The 19,364-nt window shown below is 33.5% G+C and overlaps 1 protein-coding gene across 13 annotated transcripts in view; it reads right to left on the bottom strand.

Annotated features, from left to right (window-relative positions):
* Positions 1–89: 89 nt before the first annotated feature.
* The window catches only part of LOC105213469 (SH3 and multiple ankyrin repeat domains protein 1), a 35,997-nt gene continuing 16,722 nt past the window's right edge, over positions 90–19,364 (bottom strand). For 7 of the 13 annotated variants that reach the window (XM_054234321.1, XM_029041100.2, XM_011186332.3 and 4 more), the window contains 7 exons: positions 18,919–19,113; positions 17,588–17,654; positions 13,926–14,174; positions 9,503–10,118; positions 7,948–9,334; positions 7,471–7,883; positions 90–6,470 (listed from right to left, as the gene is read on the bottom strand). In XM_054234321.1, the coding sequence (XP_054090296.1) occupies positions 4,739–6,470; positions 7,471–7,883; positions 7,948–9,334; positions 9,503–10,118; positions 13,926–14,174; positions 17,588–17,654; positions 18,919–19,113 (4,659 nt within the window). In that variant the 3' untranslated portion in view covers positions 90–4,738. The remainder of the gene's footprint in view (positions 6,471–7,470; positions 7,884–7,947; positions 9,335–9,502; positions 10,119–13,925; positions 14,175–17,587; positions 17,655–18,918; positions 19,114–19,364) is intronic. The other 6 variants (XM_029041103.2, XM_011186334.3, XM_054234323.1 and 3 more) reach the window with 3 other exon arrangements.

Genomic DNA, 19,364 nt, shown 5'->3' with positions numbered 1-19,364 from the left:
ACTTAGAGGTATGTTTTTCAATAAAAATGAGTTAAATATCCGCAAATTAATAAATTGTATTAATAAATTGTATTATTAATTTTTTATTAAAAAAAATGAAAAAACCATAACAAAACAATTGAAATAATAAATTCTTCCAAAGTAGACCAATTCTGACACTTCTATTTGGTGCTGATCAATAATTTTAAGCTTTTTTATAAAATTCAACATTTTTTCAATTTGCACATTTCTTTGGAACTTTTTCAAGTTTTATTTTTAATTCTGGTTCGATGTTATTTGATTTTTTCTCTTTCTTCATATGTCTTCTTCATGTTGTTCGTTAAGCCGAGTACTTAAAAATCACCGATGTTCTTTATTTAAGGAACTCAATGTGAAAAATTTGCTTGTTCGTTATAAGTGGTTTTCTTTAAAACGAATATTCGTTATTTCGGAAAACTACTGTGTATATATATATAAATATTTATCCAGTTAAAACTAGCTAGATACTTACCCTCTACATTTATATAATAGTTAGTTTTGTTAAAAAATTCACCATGCTTAAAAAAAGAAAAACAACCAAAAAGAGGTAGAAAATCATTCGAATCAATATTAGCAATGATTTTTGAAAGAAGATTGACACTTTTGAGAGTAGACAATTCAGTAATTGAAATATTCATTTCTTAATTATATTAGTTTAAGTTAAGTTTATATATGTTTTTACTTAATATTTGTAATTAATTTGTAAATTAAAATGTAATTTCGAGTCGGTTGTTTAGTTTTTAGTCAATATTGCTGTCTAACCACTCATGAAAGTGACATTGAAAACTGCTAAATAGTTCTTACTTTTAGGTAATTGCGGTATTCAATAAATTCAATGTATACATTTAATCAGATCACCCCTGTCAAATTTTGGCACAGCAATTATACTCATGTCGAAAAGGATAATGTGTCTATCTTTGTTAAATCATAGTAAACCAGTTTTGGTTTCTTAAATTATAATTTACTTGTGTTACATACAAATATGTATGTATTTATGATAGATAAAATCTTTTTTTAAAGATATTTAGAAACCTTTAATAGGAGCATTAAATCAATTAAACATCAAATCATTCATAAACATAGCCAACTATACATTTGGAAGCAATTGTTAATTGGAAACCCATTTCAATTACAAATAATAAAGAAAAAGCAAATAATACAGATTGCGGAAAATTTAAAAATGCCAACAATTATCCAACTCATTTCAATTAATAACTAAATCATATTTCATCTTAATTCAAAAGCATAATCACATTTTATGAATAAATCCTTTTGAATGTATAAGTTCCCGTCATTGAAGGAATAAGGCAATCTCTATTTATATACTTCTCAATTCAATAAATTGCTTCAATTCGTTTATTTTAATAATTTGTATTGTATACAAGGTCATATGATATTTTCCCTACAAACTCATTGTTTCAATACGACTCTATACTCATCCATACCCAGTTGGGTATATACGTATGTGTATGTATATCAACACCGAAATCGTAGAGTATTACATAGTTGTAAAATTTTGTTTAATTAGATTAGTTTTTCCTAGTAACGTTACATATTTAATGTTCAATTTTTTAATTATGGATTAGTATGTATGTGATATAAAAGAAGTGGTCTTTTTATATTCTTTTTTATGTATTTATTTTTATTCAAACTGCTTTTATTCATTTAAACTTACTACTGCTAATGCATTTACTACAGACAGGTTGTACGTTCTTCGGCATACAAGTCTATATGTATGTAAACAAGCGATTTCACATGTGTATCTAGATATTTTTATACTTACAAATGGATGCATGTATATACTTATATCAAATAAGGTGAAATATTATTACGAAATATTATGTAGTTAAGTTGTTAGCACATGTGTGGATGTATCAAATAAAACTAAGTATGTATGCATGAGTGAATCTCTTTATACACATGTGCCCATTGTTTTTTTTATTAAAGTTTATGCAAATAATTCCATCGTATATTTGTCAAAATAAAATAAAATATTCAATCGGCTAACGGAAGAAGCGTTTAGCAAGTATTATTATTTCAGCAGTAATGTTTCATTTCTTCCATCTTAATTTTGTCTTTTGATAAACTTGAACCATATAAAACTCTTTTGAAATCATTAAATTTTTTAAGATATAACTCGCCCAATTCTATAATGATTGATTTGGTATTCGAAAAGAGCTTTTCAAACAAGATTATCTCGAAGAAGACGATGGGATAGGGATGTTTCATAATTTGTCGCCTTGTTTTATATCATGGAAAAGGTATTTCTATTAACATTTATGTGTAGAGATAATGAAATCCATTAAATTTAACTTGTTTGCTCTTTTCCCTAAAAAAATATGAAATTAGATAGTTTTTGAAAGTTTTTAGTCGGGTTTCCGAAAAAATTGTAGGAGACGTTAAAAATTTAATTCGCACCAGGCAATTCAATCATGTCTTCAAGCTGGTGTTGTTAGAAATTATTGATATTTATTATAATGGGACACATAAAGAAGGAAATTTAAGTGCAAATCCTCTAATAACTGACCATTTTAACGTTTTGTAATGCATGAACAAAATAATCAACGGTAACAAAAAATTGGCAATGTGCTGGAAAATATGTATATGCATATATTTTCATAATTTGAAGATACATATACTATACTATAAAATGTTGAATTTACGAAAAATGTAAAGAACAGGCCTGACAATTAATGTGTCCGTTATTTCGGAAAACTACTGTATATTTATAATATGTTCAAAGTAGCTTAAAAGTAGCAATATGGATACCAAAAAAACCGAAATCTAAATGCCTCAAAATCCTTAAAGGTACTGCGAATACTCACTGCTTTCTTCATCCGAATAGGACCTACATATTTTCTTATTTCGCTATTATATAATGCTATAGAATTGCAAATACTATTTATACATTAAATATATAAATAATTTATTATATTTTTATTATTTGATGAACTTAAATTTTTTTCATTTATTTTTTTTATTCATTTTATAATTCTTTGAATAGCCATAACACGAAATAAAGTAACGTTAGCCGTGCGTGGTATAAAGGCAAACATGAGTTCCTTGTCACTCTAAACAGATTCCTCTATCCGACACTTTATTGTTAAGCTGTTATTTTTGCTATGTGAGTACAGCCTCAGCCACATCTATTGTTGTGTTAAATATTCAATTGCATGGATTTCATAAAATACCCGATGTTCTACTTCTGCTAAGGTCAATGAAACCATTCAATGTAACTACCTTTTACTAAGATGTGTATCGTAATTAGTGAAAGGGCTTTCGACGGATCTTTTTAACGTTTGTATATCTTCGAATTTGTGCTTTTAACTTTTTTCTACTCTATTATATAAATATATTTACGTGCGGGTGTGTCTGCATATGTATATACCGTGCATCTTAAGAAAAACGAGAAATGGGATTGTGTTGACAGTAATATTTGTCTATACTTAAATAAATATTAATCTACCGCTAAATTATATTTTGTGTTTTGTCAGAATATATCAAAATTATGCCATTCAATCAATTTGTAAAGCTGTTTATTAGTGCTGGAGGGGCATATGAGTTTCTTTGGCAATTATTATGAAAATCAAATTAACGTTTTCATACACCACTATAATCAAAACTACAGTATACAAAGACATGTGAATTTCAAAGCCATGTAAGCCGAAATTACTACTATTAGAGTATGAATTAAAATTGTGCATAATGGCATCCTCTATATCAAAGTACATTTGGGCAATATCATTCATTCGTTTATAAACTGAAGTCTGTTGTGGTATTCTAATTTATTATGTTTTTATTTTCAAATGAAATATGTGAATAAGCAGCCACTTAACTAAATGTAATTAAACGTATTTGTTTTCATAAACTGAAACGTAATGTTTAAATTTACTGTCAGCCTTAAAATGCGTGATCGTTTTTCACAGATTCTCTTTTAGTAATTGGTGATTCTTATGACCATGGCGTTATTGTGCGTTGAAATATTGTATAACATAAATTTATTTGTAGTATTGATTTAGCATGATTTTCTATTTCATAGTGTTATTGCAATTTACTATATTTAAATATTCACACTTTCTTACGTAATTCTCATAACATATGTACGTGTATTTTATAATTGTTATAAATGTTAACATAAACTTAATTTCATTATATATTGATGATTTTTACCTATTGTATTTATGCACTTTGTAACTGTATAATTCAATATGTGCAAGTACATATGATATTAATGACTAAATTCAAACAAATTGTTGAAGCACATTTTTACAAATTTAATAAAATAATACTCAAAGTTTTTATCGGAAAATACTGAATTCGCGCACAATATTTCATTCTAGAAAGTAAGCTCACAACAACATTTGTTATCTGAGTGATAAAAAAATATAATAAATATAATAAAATATAATTTCGCACTTGGCCGAGTTAATACAAAGTTAAAAAACTCGATTTATGTAAACAGTTCATTGAATTGCATTTGGTTTGTTTAAAATAATAAAAATTAGGACTATTAGTTTAGGACCAGTTTAGATAAGATAGCTCAGATGCTTACAAAACTATTACAAAATGAATTTTATGAATGAATGTACGATGGATTTCAGCAAGGGTATATATAATCCTTTTCTATTCTGCGTACTAAGTACTCATACATACATGTGCAGATACAAATAATGAACATATGAAAGTGTAAACGTATATATATTCAATTATCAATCAATATTCAATGTAATCGGTGGTGTGGTGTTTTAGGAGTTGTACCCAAGTTACGCATGCGTCCCATTGTACCGACGTTTCCACTTTCGCAAGTGCCACTACCGCCACCTTGGACTGGCATGTGTGTACGCATTTGCAGTTGATATTGTTGGTGTGGGAAATGCAATTGTTGTTGTTGTTGTTGAGTTGATTGAATGTGATTTAGCTGTTGTTGTGGTAAATGCTTGATGTCGTTGCAGTCACAAAATTGTGGGGGTGGCGCTAGCACTATATTTTCGGCACTAATGGGTACAGATACAATGGTTCGACCACTAGATGGTACGGTGGTATTTAAAATCGGATTGTTGATGTTACTATTATCGCCAGCGGAGTTCAATTCATAGTGGTCGCCGTCTGATTCAATTGGTGGTGGCAATTGCATCAAGGAGACAGCGGCACTGCGACTAGCGCGCTGCATAGCAATGGCTGCTGCCTGTTTTCGGGTCAACGAATTGTGACGCTGAAATCCTTTTGCAGGTGGTGACGGACTCAAATCGCCTTCGTCTTCAGAACGCTGCTCATGTTCCGATTCATATATTGCATCTTTTCCTTCATGTTGCGATTTTTTGTGTAGTTGTTGTTGTTGTTTGGTAACAATGGCGGCCGTGTTTGTACCTGTAACACCAGCGGCTGCTGTTTTTGCCTTCAGTATTTGTTGTAAATGCTGTTGATGCAATTGTTGTTGATGATGGTGCTGATGTTGCTGCTGCTGCTGTTGTTGCAAAAATATATGCTGCTGTGTGGCGACCAGCTTCTGATTTGGATGCAAATGTTGCTGCGGTATATTTATAGGCAAAATTGAAGTTGTCTGTTGTTGCGAGGGTTGGTTTGAATTAAGCTGTGGTTGTACATGTCCCAAGCGACCACTGACGCTTTGATGACTTTTAGTCGCACTCATTTGTTGGCCTTGAATTGTCAAGGATTTAATTTTCGTTGCCGATATATGTTGCTGCTGTTGCTGGATTGCAGGAGCGTGTTGCTGCTGCACCATTTGCCTCACGGTCACTGTAGTACTCGTTGCTTTAGCTTCAAATGCAGCAGCAGAGCTGGCAACGTTGAATATTGGAATTTTCGACGTGGGAGGGATTTCTGCTGTAGGGGCATCCTCATTCTTTTCTTTTAACGTTGTTGTTGCAGATGTTGATATTGCTTCCACTTCGATAGCATTGGATGACGGTAATGTTAAAGTGCCCATTGTCTTACAAATCGTACTAATACTCGATGGTGAGTTAATAACAATGTCTTCTTCGATTAGATTCGAAATTATTGTTGTGACCTTTCCCAATTTGAGTCCTAAAGTTTCTTCATGTTTATTGGCTTTAGTGTCTTCAACAATCGTAACATTGGGCTTTTTCTTAATTGTATCAGTAGCTCTGGTAATGTTTCCTTTCATTGTTGCGCCAGCGACTTCTTGGTCACTACTTACACCTGACGAGCTATTATCTCCTTCTTCACCGTTTGCTTCATTAATCTGGTGATCGTTGTTTTTATTATTATTTTTCTGATCCTCGGCAAGTATTCCATCAGCTTTGTTTTGACCCATGGGACCAGCTTCAGTTACAGCTACAGATCTTTGCAGATTTTCGCTTTTAAGAAAACCATTTGGTGATGATTTTGATTGTTTCAAGTTACTGCGAACACGTTGAATCTCACCAACGGATAGCGAGTGCGAAATTGAAGTAGATCCAGTGCTACTTCCGCTGAAATAAGAACAAATAATGGAAATAAAATCAATATTTTTTTTTTTAATTTTAAAACAAGTATTCGGTATTTATACTATCGCAACGAAGTTTCTACCGAAACTTATAAAGTGTCATAAATAAGCCATAAATAAAGCTATAAATTTGGTATAAAGGATCGCACTGGATGTAATATTATTTTGAAAAGTGGGAGTGGCCTCACTTCTTAATAAGTTTATTGTGAATATCTCACAAACCAATAATCCCTTACGTACTCCATTACACACCATACAAATTTATATAATCGGATAATAACAACGCCCACCTCCCATACAAAGGTTAGGTTGAAAATTACTAAAAGTGCGTTAACTCACTAACAGAAAACGTCATAAACACTAAATTTTACAGAAGAAATTCCAGAGGAGAGCTGCACTCAGATTAAAAAATGGGTAAAAAAAATATAGGTCAAAAATCATCTGTGGCGAGTGGGATCTGTGGCGAATAAGGAACCGAAAAAGATAGCGGAATACACAAATACTGTATATCACCTGTGGCTTCACTTGTGGAAAAATTGAAATCGGACTATAACTTTCCAAAGCCCCGGCTATCGAACATGAAGGTAATTTTTCATCGAAAATATCGGTAAATCACTCAGATATTTAAATGTAATTCAGAGGATTTTTTTTTCAAATATTTAAAATTTTTAAAATCGATTATAGGTTTTTCAAAAATCCGGTGGGCTTTATTCCGTGACATATCTTAGCAAATTAAGTGACCGTATAGTCTTGGACATATAGTACCTTAGTGCTGAAAATGAGTGGAATCAGTTCAGAAATTACCTCAGCCCTCATATACAACATATGATGATTTTCGTTATTCTATTGGACTTTATTCCGAATATAGATATGGGTTAAATTATGTCTTATCTTAATAAAACTATATCAATAAATTGCGAGAGTATAAAATGTTCGGTTGCACCCGAACTTAGCCTTTCCTTACTTGTTTTAATTTGATTTCTTACCTTGCTTGACTGTTTCCACAGGTGTCCGCAATCTCTACAAGTGTAATTTTTTCGTTTAATTTAGTATTTCTAGCGACTAAAATAGAATTTTCATCCTCATCATCCGACTCACTAAAACTATAATCTGGCTCTGGTATTGGAGGCGCGGGACCTGTTCCAATGTTGCTGTTGTTACTTGTAGTGTGGCCTTCAGAGTTGCCATTTTGTTGACCTACATCATAGTGCGTTTTCTTTAGTTGTTGTGACTGCTGCAACATTACCTGACTAGTTGTTGGTTGTGCATATTGACTACTAGACTGTTGTGTTTGTGTAGAAGGATTTGATTCTGGCTGTTGCAAAGCCGTTACCTGTGTATTCGAGGACAGAGACTGCTGCTGTTGCTGCTGCGTTTGGTCATTTTGGGTTTGTCGGTTCTATGAAGTGTGGTACGAATTATAAACGTATACTGATAAAATTATTTAAAAATCGTGCACTCACCTCTTGAGATTGGCGTAACTTCCATGCCATTACATTTCGTAACTCTTGTGGCGACGCATATATTTTAGCATTTGTTGAAGGATTGAAACTTGATTGAATACCATCAATTGCTGCAGAAGTGACAGCATCACTTTCGGCACGCTTCTTTAACTTTTGTTGCAATGATAACGTCGACTCATACTCAGATGTGCTGCGAGTCTCCACTTTAATAACTTGCCCGATCGGTGGTGGGGGTGGTGGATGTGTTGGTGGGGGTAGTACATTTAAACGTTGTAAAGAAGCATGCAGAGTCGCGACATCGTCTTGTGAATGGTGTCCTTTGTTTGCTGGTGCCCAAATAGATGATACCGATCCATTTAAATGTGTATTTAAATCTGGAGTTGAATGGAATCGTTTTAGGTCATGACCAATGGATCCGCCTACCGACGGTATGGAGCATGGTTTGCCCCGCATGGTTCCATTTTTAATTTTTGCTTTGCGTTTCATTTCAGCAACACTACCGTAGACCAAAGGAGCCTTCATCGGCGAATTGGTATTTGCCGGTGGTGTAGCAGCTCCACTGTCTGTACCAGACTGAAATCGAGATGTCGTCATCATTGTAGAGTAACTATTTGAATTATCCATTGATTCACCCTGTTGACGTTGGAAAAGTTCCTCCAGCTCGGCAGCAGTTATGCGACTGGACGTTGGTCTGGCCTTTATACTAGCGGTACGTAACTGCACTGGAGTCCCTGGATGAGTTGGTGTGGGTGTGATTATTGATTCAACGGACGAAGATTTAGTGTGTGGTACTTCTCCGTCATCTTTTTCACCACCATTTTCCAGACCTGCTACCATTGATTTCGCTCTTGCTCGACCAACGCTTAGTGTTGTTTTTGGATCACGACGTGGCGGTATTGGAGCTGGCATCCGACTAACTCCGCCACTTCCACCACTGACATTACCGGTTGTAGCACCCGGACCTAGTGACATTTTGCGTGGTAATGTTGCACATTGGCGATGGGATGGTTGTGGTGTACTAGGGCCGCTTGATAATTGATAAATGTTAGGTAAGAATTGTGCTGCAGCTTGCATTTGATGAGGAAATTGAGGGGAAATAACAGTCATGGAGACAAGCGCACCAGCGGAACGTATCATTTCGACGACTTTCTCATGGGAAGCTGCGCGAACATCTTCGTTACCAATGGCCAGGAGAAAATCTCCAGGACGTAAGCCAGCCATGTCGGCCACACCTCCCGGATCCACATCGTCTAAATATTGGAGCGCTGGAAAACGTTCAGTTGGTTTCAATTGCATAAGTGGTGAGGAAGCCTTAGCACCTCGTAATATAAAACCAAAACCACGTTTTGCTCTATGTAGAATAATTGTTCGCGGTTCATTAAAGCCTCTGGAATTGGCATGTAGAGAACAATAAAAGCCTTGTAATGCATCACGACAGAACCAAAGTCGATTTAAGAGTTTACCAAGCTAAGCACTTAAATACACTCCATAATGTCATGTTAACATAATGACATTGTTCTAACGGTATAAATTTTATATATACATATATACTTACGTCTTTTTCAAACGTGGAGCTGTAGCGCTACTGAATTGACTAACTGAATGTAACGTGTTGTGGTACCTAACATTCATCGCTGAATCAGATCCATTGCTATTTAATGACATTGAAGGTGAGGGTTGCGTGTGGTTGGGCGCGATGAGCGAAAGCGTGTCAACACTGGTATTAGCTGCATTCGTAGTTGTATTACCGCTGATACTTAGTTGAGGTGACCTTTGCGGGTTTACTGTGCTCTTCGTTGAATCTCCAGTTGAAGTGTGTTGTGACTGATAAGGTGATTGGCAGTTCGTGTTATTGGTTTTGCTACTAGTAAGATGTATTGCCGCTGTGTTCTTTTGACGTAAGCTCACTTCCTGTACACAGTCGACAGGGAAAAACCCGGATTGATTTGAACCCCGAATGTACCCTTCCAGGAGACCACAATCAGTGGATCCAACCACTTCAATAACATCTCCTGCCTGCAATGAAATATGTCCTGGTGCATTACCAGAGTATGGTTCCATGCAAACAACTGTGGTGCTAGGATGTCCGATTGAGCACGCAGCAGAATCTGAATTGGTACCAACACCAGATGAGTCGCTGATTAAGTCACTAGTGTCGCCAAGTGATTTGTCTAAATATGTAAAATAAAAGAAAATTATGAGAAAAACAATTCGTTTATATAAGACGTCTGAATTTTTGAACATAACATAAACAATCTATTAAAGTTAACCTTCCCGATGAGTTTGCGGAGATTTCTTTTCACTTAATGTTTTTCAAATATTTTTTCGTTTTTAAACCTTTAATTGGAATATTCCAGTATAATGCTGTTATTTGATGTTGTTTAAATGTGCTTTTATGAGAAAAATGCAAATTTCCAGTTAATTGATAAAGTACTACTTAGTATCGTAATAATAAATAAAAACATATTCATGCTATTTAAATATTACAGAAATAGCATAAAAAATTTCAAAAATATAATAGTTGAAGATAAACACATACATATATCCTATTCCTAATTAGGGATGAGTGTTTAAAAATACTTACGTGAATATACCTTAGATTAGCATTGATCAAATTGATTAAGTATGTTTATATTTAAGTATAATACTATGTTGTATACTTATTACTCTATAAATTTTCCCTTTTTATTCCGACAGATTTTGCTATTATGGGTATGTTTGTCTACTCATGCTCGTATAAAGGGTTTGCTAATATGTACAAATTAACACCAAACAAAATTGGAAACCATATAGGAATTTTAATCCCTGTGCTTATTATGCAAAGGAATATATTTCATTGCCAAATTATTTAATATCTCTGGTCTCAATTAGGTTCCCACCAAAATGCTTCATCCGTTCGGAGGCGATTAAAATCTTTTGAAATCCAAATTATTCGGACAATATTAAGGCGGGCACCAGAAGTAGGGACTAAGAACGGTCAAACATTCACCAAAGAAGAATCTGTCGACATTTTTCAATCGAATTATGCACATATTGTACCGATACTGATAAATAACACAGATTATAAATTGCTTTATATGCAGGCCACTTTTTTAGTCATTATTAATTTGCACCGTTTTTTTTTTTTCAAAAAATAAAACTTATATTATCTTTGTCTACTATTTTTAGTTACTGAATAGATGGAAATCCGAACCATTAAATAGCCTTCCAATTGTTTTCATGTCTTGGTATTTGTGATTTTCTTTTTTAAATGGTTTTTTGATTCATATTTGTAAATGAAGCTTCCATTACATTCACATATAAATGTGTAGTCATGCATAGATAGATATGCGACCAAGTTGTCTCGTATTCAAGAATGGTTCTGTAGGAAAGCAAACTTATTTGTTAAAATCGCTATTTTTTAGATTTATTTCGCCAAGCAATATGTTTATTTAGATATTAAATTATTACCATCAGTGAAAACTTTAACATTGGTTAAAAGATTTTGTCATCGTCAAAATATTTATTTATATATGTATGTACATTTTAATTATATGTATATTTTTCGATTCTTTGGGATTTTTTTATTATAGGTGCTTTTGTTGAACAAACAAATATTGTTAATATAGTGTTGCGACGTTATTTAAATTATACATTTTTATTATGAGATGATGAAAATAAAATGAAGGTGATTGTAGAATTATGAGCTATTGAGAGTTTCGTTGCACTTATGTACACAATTAATTCAATCTAACCCAGGTGGATTTACTGAAGAGTGACCTTTCTAATAAGTTGAAGTATCAGTCGTTCACAAATTAAATTTATTGTATTATATTAAATACCAATATAGGTTAGGTTAGGTTAGTCTGGTAGGCTATAAAACCATACATAGACCAGTTTTGTTCCTTTGCGATACCTAATGGAGTGCCGTCACAGTTTTGCAACCCGGTAAATTCTTCCAGCGCGCTCTACCTCGTCACTGCTAGCTACTTTTGGCCGATATGCTGAATGAGAATATTGCCTTGATTGCCGGGTGACTGTCTACGTATAAGTTGACTTTAGAGTATCTTGTAGGTGAGCATAAGGATAGCTCAGCGGATTTTCCAATTGAAAACACCTGAGCTTGAAATATACTGCAGTGATCCGGTAGTTTGAATGGTTGCCATGCCCCTAACTCCGGACAGTATATCCCCGCGCCTACTCCGTCCTCCATTTTCGAGCCGTCCGTAAATATGTTTAAATTGCTGCGTGCAGGTAATATACCTTACGCCAGCCATCTCTTTCTAAGTTAACTTTGAACCTTCTTTCCCATTTGAAAAGTGGGGTCAGGTCCCATTACCCATTGAGCTATGCCCGAAGGTTTTATGCTTAAGGCGTACCGCCAATTTTGCCGCGCTGTTTTCAGCAAAGAAATCTATATGCGGCAGGTTTAGTAATACTTCAAGAGCCGCCGTTTGGGTGGTTCTTAGTGCTCCCGTTATACATAGAGCCGCAAGTCGCTGAATCCTTTCCATTGGCTTTCCATACGTTGATTTCCGTAAGCCTGTCCACCACACTAGAGCACCGTAGAGCAGAATCGATCTTACCACTGCTGTGTACCACCAGTGCATAAGAGAGGGAGAAAGCCCTTAGGTAGTGCCAAGCATCTGCCTGCACGCATATAAAGCATTTCTTACTCTCTACTCTACATTGTACTTCCACAACAGTTTGCTGTCCACGACTACTCCCAGATACTTGGTGTGGTCCTTGAGAGGGAGTTCTGTCCCATTTAGCGAGGGGTGTCTCCATGTTGGAATTGTGTATTTCCTCGTAAAAACAAGAAAGTCAATTTTCTCCGCATTCAGCCCATCACACGATCAGGGGCAGCACCGACATCAATCAAAGAGGTGAGTCACTACTCAACTTTATTTTACAAAGTAGTCTAGTGATAGCTAACCGAGGAGTCTACATATATAGGACCCACCTCAAGAAACGTCTTAAACATAACACTCTATACCGAAAATATAACATCTGATCCGAAAATTAAGGAAGACGTTAGGAGAAATCCCAGAAATACAAACTGGGATCTCTATGTTAAAATACTAGACTAAGATCTTGCATGTTCAATTCACACAAAAAAACGCAATGGTTATTTCAGGGGGTGCTTGGACTTGGAGGGTACTTTCCCCTTCAAATAGGGTTTAGATAATCGTTACAAACACAAAAACATAAACTAGATTCAAATAACTATAATATTTGGAACGGTATGTGTATACCAGAAGTTCAGCTATATGTCGCATTCATGTAGAGAGGCTACGGTTGTGTTCATACCAAAGGCAGGTAAAAACAACCCAACCTACTCGAAAGAATTTAGACCCATAAGCTTAACTTCCTCTTGAAAACGCTGGAGAAAATATTGGATGCGCATATCAGAGATGCAGCGCCTCCCGGCAGCTTGTCTAAAGCGCAACATGCTTACACAAAAGGCGGATCCGTAGAGACTGCACTCTATTCACTGGTGTTCAGCATTAAAAAAGTTTTGGAATATGCCCTCGTAGCATTCCTGGACATCTCCGGAGCTTTTAACAACGTGTCAACGGAAGCCATTCTGAACAGTATCGAGTCAATAGGCGTTGAGAATGCAATACAACGGTGGGTCAAAAGCCTCTTGACTTCAAGAAGGATAAAAGCAGAATGGAACGATACCAGAATGACCAAGGAGGTCCGTAAGAGCACCCCCAATGACGTGCAAATACCAATATAACTATGAACTATATTGCATAATAAACAGTGGATTTTATTAAGATCCGATTCGTCCAGAGTTCATAGTATCTTTCTATGTATGTATATACACGACGTTGTGAGCTATACAAAGGTATAGGTTTTAAGGTGAAAATGGACTTATGTATCTGATATGTAGAAAGTAATGAAAACTATAATGCAAGAAAATCAAGTGCTATCGTAAATAAAATCGTTACGAAATAATAAAAACATAAAGTTTAAAACATAATATTTAATACCTGTTACAATGCTGATGTCATCTTCATGTGAGCGATGCCCTGACGATCCTTCGGAGAGGCTTGAACTAGCCGAGCTATAAGGAATATGCTCGGATGGACAAGGCGATGGCGGTCCATTATGGCAACATGAACTTTTCCGTGGCAAGGTGCCCATCAGGCTGCCAGCGCAACTACTGGTGCAGCTGCCACCTGGCCAGCCCACAGCTGACCGGCGTTTTGGATTATATCGAGGTTGTCCGCGAAATGGAACTAAGGAATGTGGTGGGTGTTATTTACGTCTGTTTATTTTTTTTCACATACTTGTATGCATGTAGTTACATTTTGGGACCTTTATCTAATTTCTTTTCACACTGTATTCTGCTTATATATGCTAATTAATCATAAACAATAAGAAACTTATGAAATATAGAAAGAGTAAAACTAGCAGAGAACAGAAAATAATTATCTAAAAAATGTGCATATGCATGTTTGTTAACATATTTATGTGTTCAGGCTTGTTGTACATTTAAGTACCTGTGAATGTAATATCCATAAGCACTGAACGGTCATGCCTTTCTAAAATAATGTGCAAAATTGGAATAGCAGGACATATTCGCTATATTTAATTATTAAATTATTTTTATTTTCGAGGATCCCTCCGGAAATAAGATCGTTAGTAATTAGCGGTATAAATAAAACCCCTTAATGTTGAGTTCAACCAGTTATCGGAGAACTTACTTATGTCGAAACAGAGAAAAGACAAAGATAAGCAATTTCACTTAAAAATCCGACTAAAAAATCTGACATAAAAACAAAAATATTATATGAATTGGTAAAATTATCACATAAATATGATTTCAGAAATGAGTGTGGTATGAAAACGAGAATGTTATGAATTATGCATGAAATATTATTTTGTAAATAAGAAAAAAATAATTACTAGGTAATATGTATATAATAATTACATATGTATATTAGGTTCCATGCAGTCTTACGAAGGCCTATTGGACTTTACATAATATATTATTCTACTTATTTAAAATAAGTTTCGACCAATATTTATTGTTTTTTACAAACACGCTTTCTTCTGATGTCGTAAATGGATCATTTATGCTATTGTATTCAATCCCCTCGAAACTCTTCTTTACCGGACCTTCCTTTAGTTGACTTCGACGACAGTTATCTTATACTTTCCCCTTCAAATAGGGTTTAGATAATCGTTGCAAACACAAAAACATAAACTAGATTCAAATAACTATAATATTTGGAACGGTACGTGTATACCAGAAGTGCAGACTTCACAATATCCCTTAGCCACATTAACACTAGACAAAACGGGTTCTTTTTCTTGTTTTCCAATATTTATATCCGTAAATTTTACTTTGTTTGTATCCTTATATCGAATGGAATAATATGAATGATATGAACTTATATCAACTGGAAATAATATGAATGAATAAGTATCCGCAAAAGCGAAAAATATACATATCAGGGATTTTACGTATATGTGTGTATCTAATAAAATAAATGACTTACCAAAACATGTGATTAATTTAGATTAAGCACATAATTGTATATTGATAAAAAGCTATGTAGTTACGAATAAGGGTTACGATAACATTTTCAAAAATAAAATGGAGACTTTTTCGTAATTGTCAATAGAAAAGGCAGACAAGAATATAGAATTCTATAAAAAACACAAAATTTATACATAAATTCGGCATAAAGTTTAATAGAATAACGAAATTCAGCATATGTAGTATATGAGGGCTGAGGTAATTTCTGAACCGATTTCATTAATTTTCACCAGCAAGGTACACTATATCCAATATACGCTCACTTAATTTTGCTAAGATATCTCACATATTAACCAATATATATTCGGAATAAAGCCCACCGTATTTTTTAAAAACCTATAATTAGGTATATGGGAGCTAGAAGATGATATTTTTGAAAAACCTATAATTAGGTATATGGAAGCTAGGAGATGTTATGACCCGATTTTAATAATTTTTGGAACAGAGAGACACTATTCGAAGAAAACAATTTTCTCTGAATTACAATAAATTATCTGAGAGATTTTTTTCACAAGTGAAGCCAGAGATGATATACACTATTTGTGTAAAGTTTTATCCCGTTATGTTCATTTGTTCCTTATGTATACATTATAAAGTGAAGGAATCAGATGGAATTCAAAATTTAGTTATAAGGAAAGTAGCCGTGGTTGTAAACCGATTTCGCCCATTCTTTATCCGTGTTATCAGGGTGTCAAGAAAATACTATATATTTCTGTGAAATTTAGTGTTTCTGACGTTTTTCGTTAGTGAGTTAACCTACTTTTAGTAATTTTCAATTTAACCTTTGTATGGGAGGTGGGCGTGGTTATTATCCGATTGTGTGATGGGGTACGTAAGAGAAAGTTTGGTTTATATAGCTTCATTGGTTTGCGAGATATATACAAATAAACGATTTGGAGGCGGGGCCACGACCTCTTTCCTAAAAAAATTACATCCAAATATCCCCCTTCTTAGTGCGATCCTTTATTCCAAATTTTACTTTTATAACTTTAATTATGGCTTAGTTATGACACTTTATAGGTTTTTGGTTTTCACCATTTTGTGGGTGTGACAATGGTCCGATTTTGCCCATCTTCGAAAGCAACTTCCTCAGGATGCCAAGGAATACGTGTTCCAAGTTACGTTAAGATATCTCAATTTTTACTCAAGTTGCACGGACAGACGGACAGACAGACATCGGGATTGCAACTCGTCTCGTCATCCTGATCATTTTGATATATCTAACTCGTTTAGTTTTATGACTTACAAACAACCGTTATGTGAACTTTTGTTGCGAGAGTATAATAAGTTTTTAGATTAATGAATTTCTATTTCAACTTCTTTTCATCCCAAATTTGAATTTGAATTTGTATTTACACTCATGATAGTCCGGTTGTAGTGTACGTCTTGGTACTATAGGACAAATAAAATATTCTATAGTTTTTAAACGACCTACGAACGGTTGATGGGTTTTATAATACTCTATTTCTGGCGGAACCTGTGGAGTAGTGATTAGTTGGTTAAGCATAATCAACTTGGTTTAATTTCGGCTTTTCGAATAGTTGGTGTCAATTAAATGTATTTCCATATTAAAAATACAAACGAATGATTGTCATATGTTTGTATTGTATTTCTATATTAAAAATACAAACGAATGATTGTCATATGTTTGTGTTAAAATTTTATAGATATGAACATCATATTATGAAGGTCTCTGTATTATTATATATATGATGAAATGAAAAAAAAAACGGAATTTCAGTGTGAAAGAAATTAAATATAAAGGCATGGTTCATGTATATATAGGTACATGCACACATTTGTATGATGCTTGTTAATTGTATAACTAATAAATAATTTAAATAAAGTGAATGAATTGGTATAGACATTTAGAGTAAGCTTATTTGTGGTAGCAGTTGTTTTTGGCTCAAAAAGTATTGTGATGCGGATCTATGAAATTCAGCACGTTCCGACATATACTAATGTGTGTCCATGCAGTAATTCTACAATACCTACATAAATAACAATATTTTTGATGCACATATTTATATACGTATGGTCCAATGTTTGTAAATGGTAGTCATCAAAAATATTTATTACAAATTCAGGTTTAAACTATCTACTCACCAACATCATCAGGCTTGAAATTCTGTATGATTTCGGCTAGGTCCATATTTCCGGCAATTACAGCAACCTTAATATAAAAAATATTTCAGTGATTTTTCAATAATTTTATTGCATTTTGTATATTATTTCATGATTTATTAGTAATCTGCTGCTGTTATTGTTATAACATTCAAATAAATATAATCTTGACAATATATCTATGTATACGTATGGATGGCGATAAATACATCTTTAGAACTTTTCAATTTCTATGTATAAAAGCGCATAAATTAATGCTATGTTCAAATGGACATCTTAAATTACAAGTAAAAATTTCATTATGCTAATTCTTCAGATATACTGACTTCCAATAAGCATATTTAATGAAATGCATTAAAACAATATACATATATATATAAACAATATATATGTATGTATATATATATATATATAAACAATATATATACTTCTTCTGTAATTTGCTGAAGAAATATAGCTATGGTCGAAAAAAACGCTTGATTATAAATTTAAAAACCAGTTGGATTATTGCTATAAAATTCTAAGGATAGAAGGTACAGTAGAAACTCGTTTATCCGGTCCTCAGTTATACTAACCGCGGGCTACCAACCGCGACCAATATTATTTATATATATGATATAGCAGCAATGAAGAAGAAAAAGTTGCTTACGTCAAATGACAATTACCAAATATTTTAAACCAAATTAAACTTATTACCTACCTACTTATTTCATGATTACCAAATACATATTGTAAACAAATGATTCGTACATACGTACCTAAATATTTTATTTCATGATTAATTCTGCAGTTTAGTATTATGTATGTAATGTAATCTAAGAAAATATGTACATACATAAGTAAGTGTTCATTCCTTAATAAACATTGATTTTCGTTGATATCTATTTGTTTTTTTTAATACATTCGTTTATCCGGATTTTCGATTATCCGAATGCCTATCGACAACAATTAGTCCGGTTAATCGAGTTTCTACTGTAGTTATATTCATTTGAAATATATTATAAGCTTTTAAAATTCGTAAGCATCTAAGTGTGTGTTTATTTTTACTCATTCACATAGTTTTACTTCATTTAATGATAGTTATCAAATAATATATGTATTAGTTGTGTGCCTCTGTTGGCTCAATATATAACTTAATTGCTTGATATAGTTGACCTATTTGAACATAGCATAACATCAAAATATAATTTAAATAATAAATAACAATTTTAAGTGTATTTTTTAATTTTTACATAGAAAGTTCTAGAGTCTTGAACCCATTTCAAATGCGTTGTGTGTTAACCTTATAAAGCAAAGATCGGAAAAATATGTACCTGATAGGGAGTTTGATTGGCATAATTGAGAGCAGAACGTTGTGCACCACGAAACAAAAGCATTCTTGCACAAGCCTCTTGATTGTTAACAGCGCATACATGCAATGGTGTATTACCGGAAGCGTTACGGCCATCCATGTCCGCACCATAAAACAATAAATGTTCCAAATGGTGTACAAGACCATGCCGACAAGCCTATCATTATTCCATATTTTTCATTTGTATACGTTCAAATTATTCGAATACAAATATGTATGTTATTAATGTAGTTTAGGTTGAAGCCAAAGAAATAAAAATTGAATATAGTTTATTAAGTGAAAGCATTTAAAGATGTTAATTACTTATATACTTATATTATATAAAAAATAAGCCAAAAAGAAAACAAGTTATAATAATCTAAACCAACACCATACCTTGATTGAAAAACTTCAATCAATAAGACAATC

This window comes from Zeugodacus cucurbitae, chromosome 6 (genome assembly GCF_028554725.1).
Source record: "Zeugodacus cucurbitae isolate PBARC_wt_2022May chromosome 6, idZeuCucr1.2, whole genome shotgun sequence".
Lineage (NCBI taxonomy): Eukaryota > Metazoa > Arthropoda > Insecta > Diptera > Tephritidae > Zeugodacus > Zeugodacus cucurbitae.
Note: the sequence above shows the minus strand (reverse complement) of the source record. Positions and strands in the feature narration are given on the sequence as shown.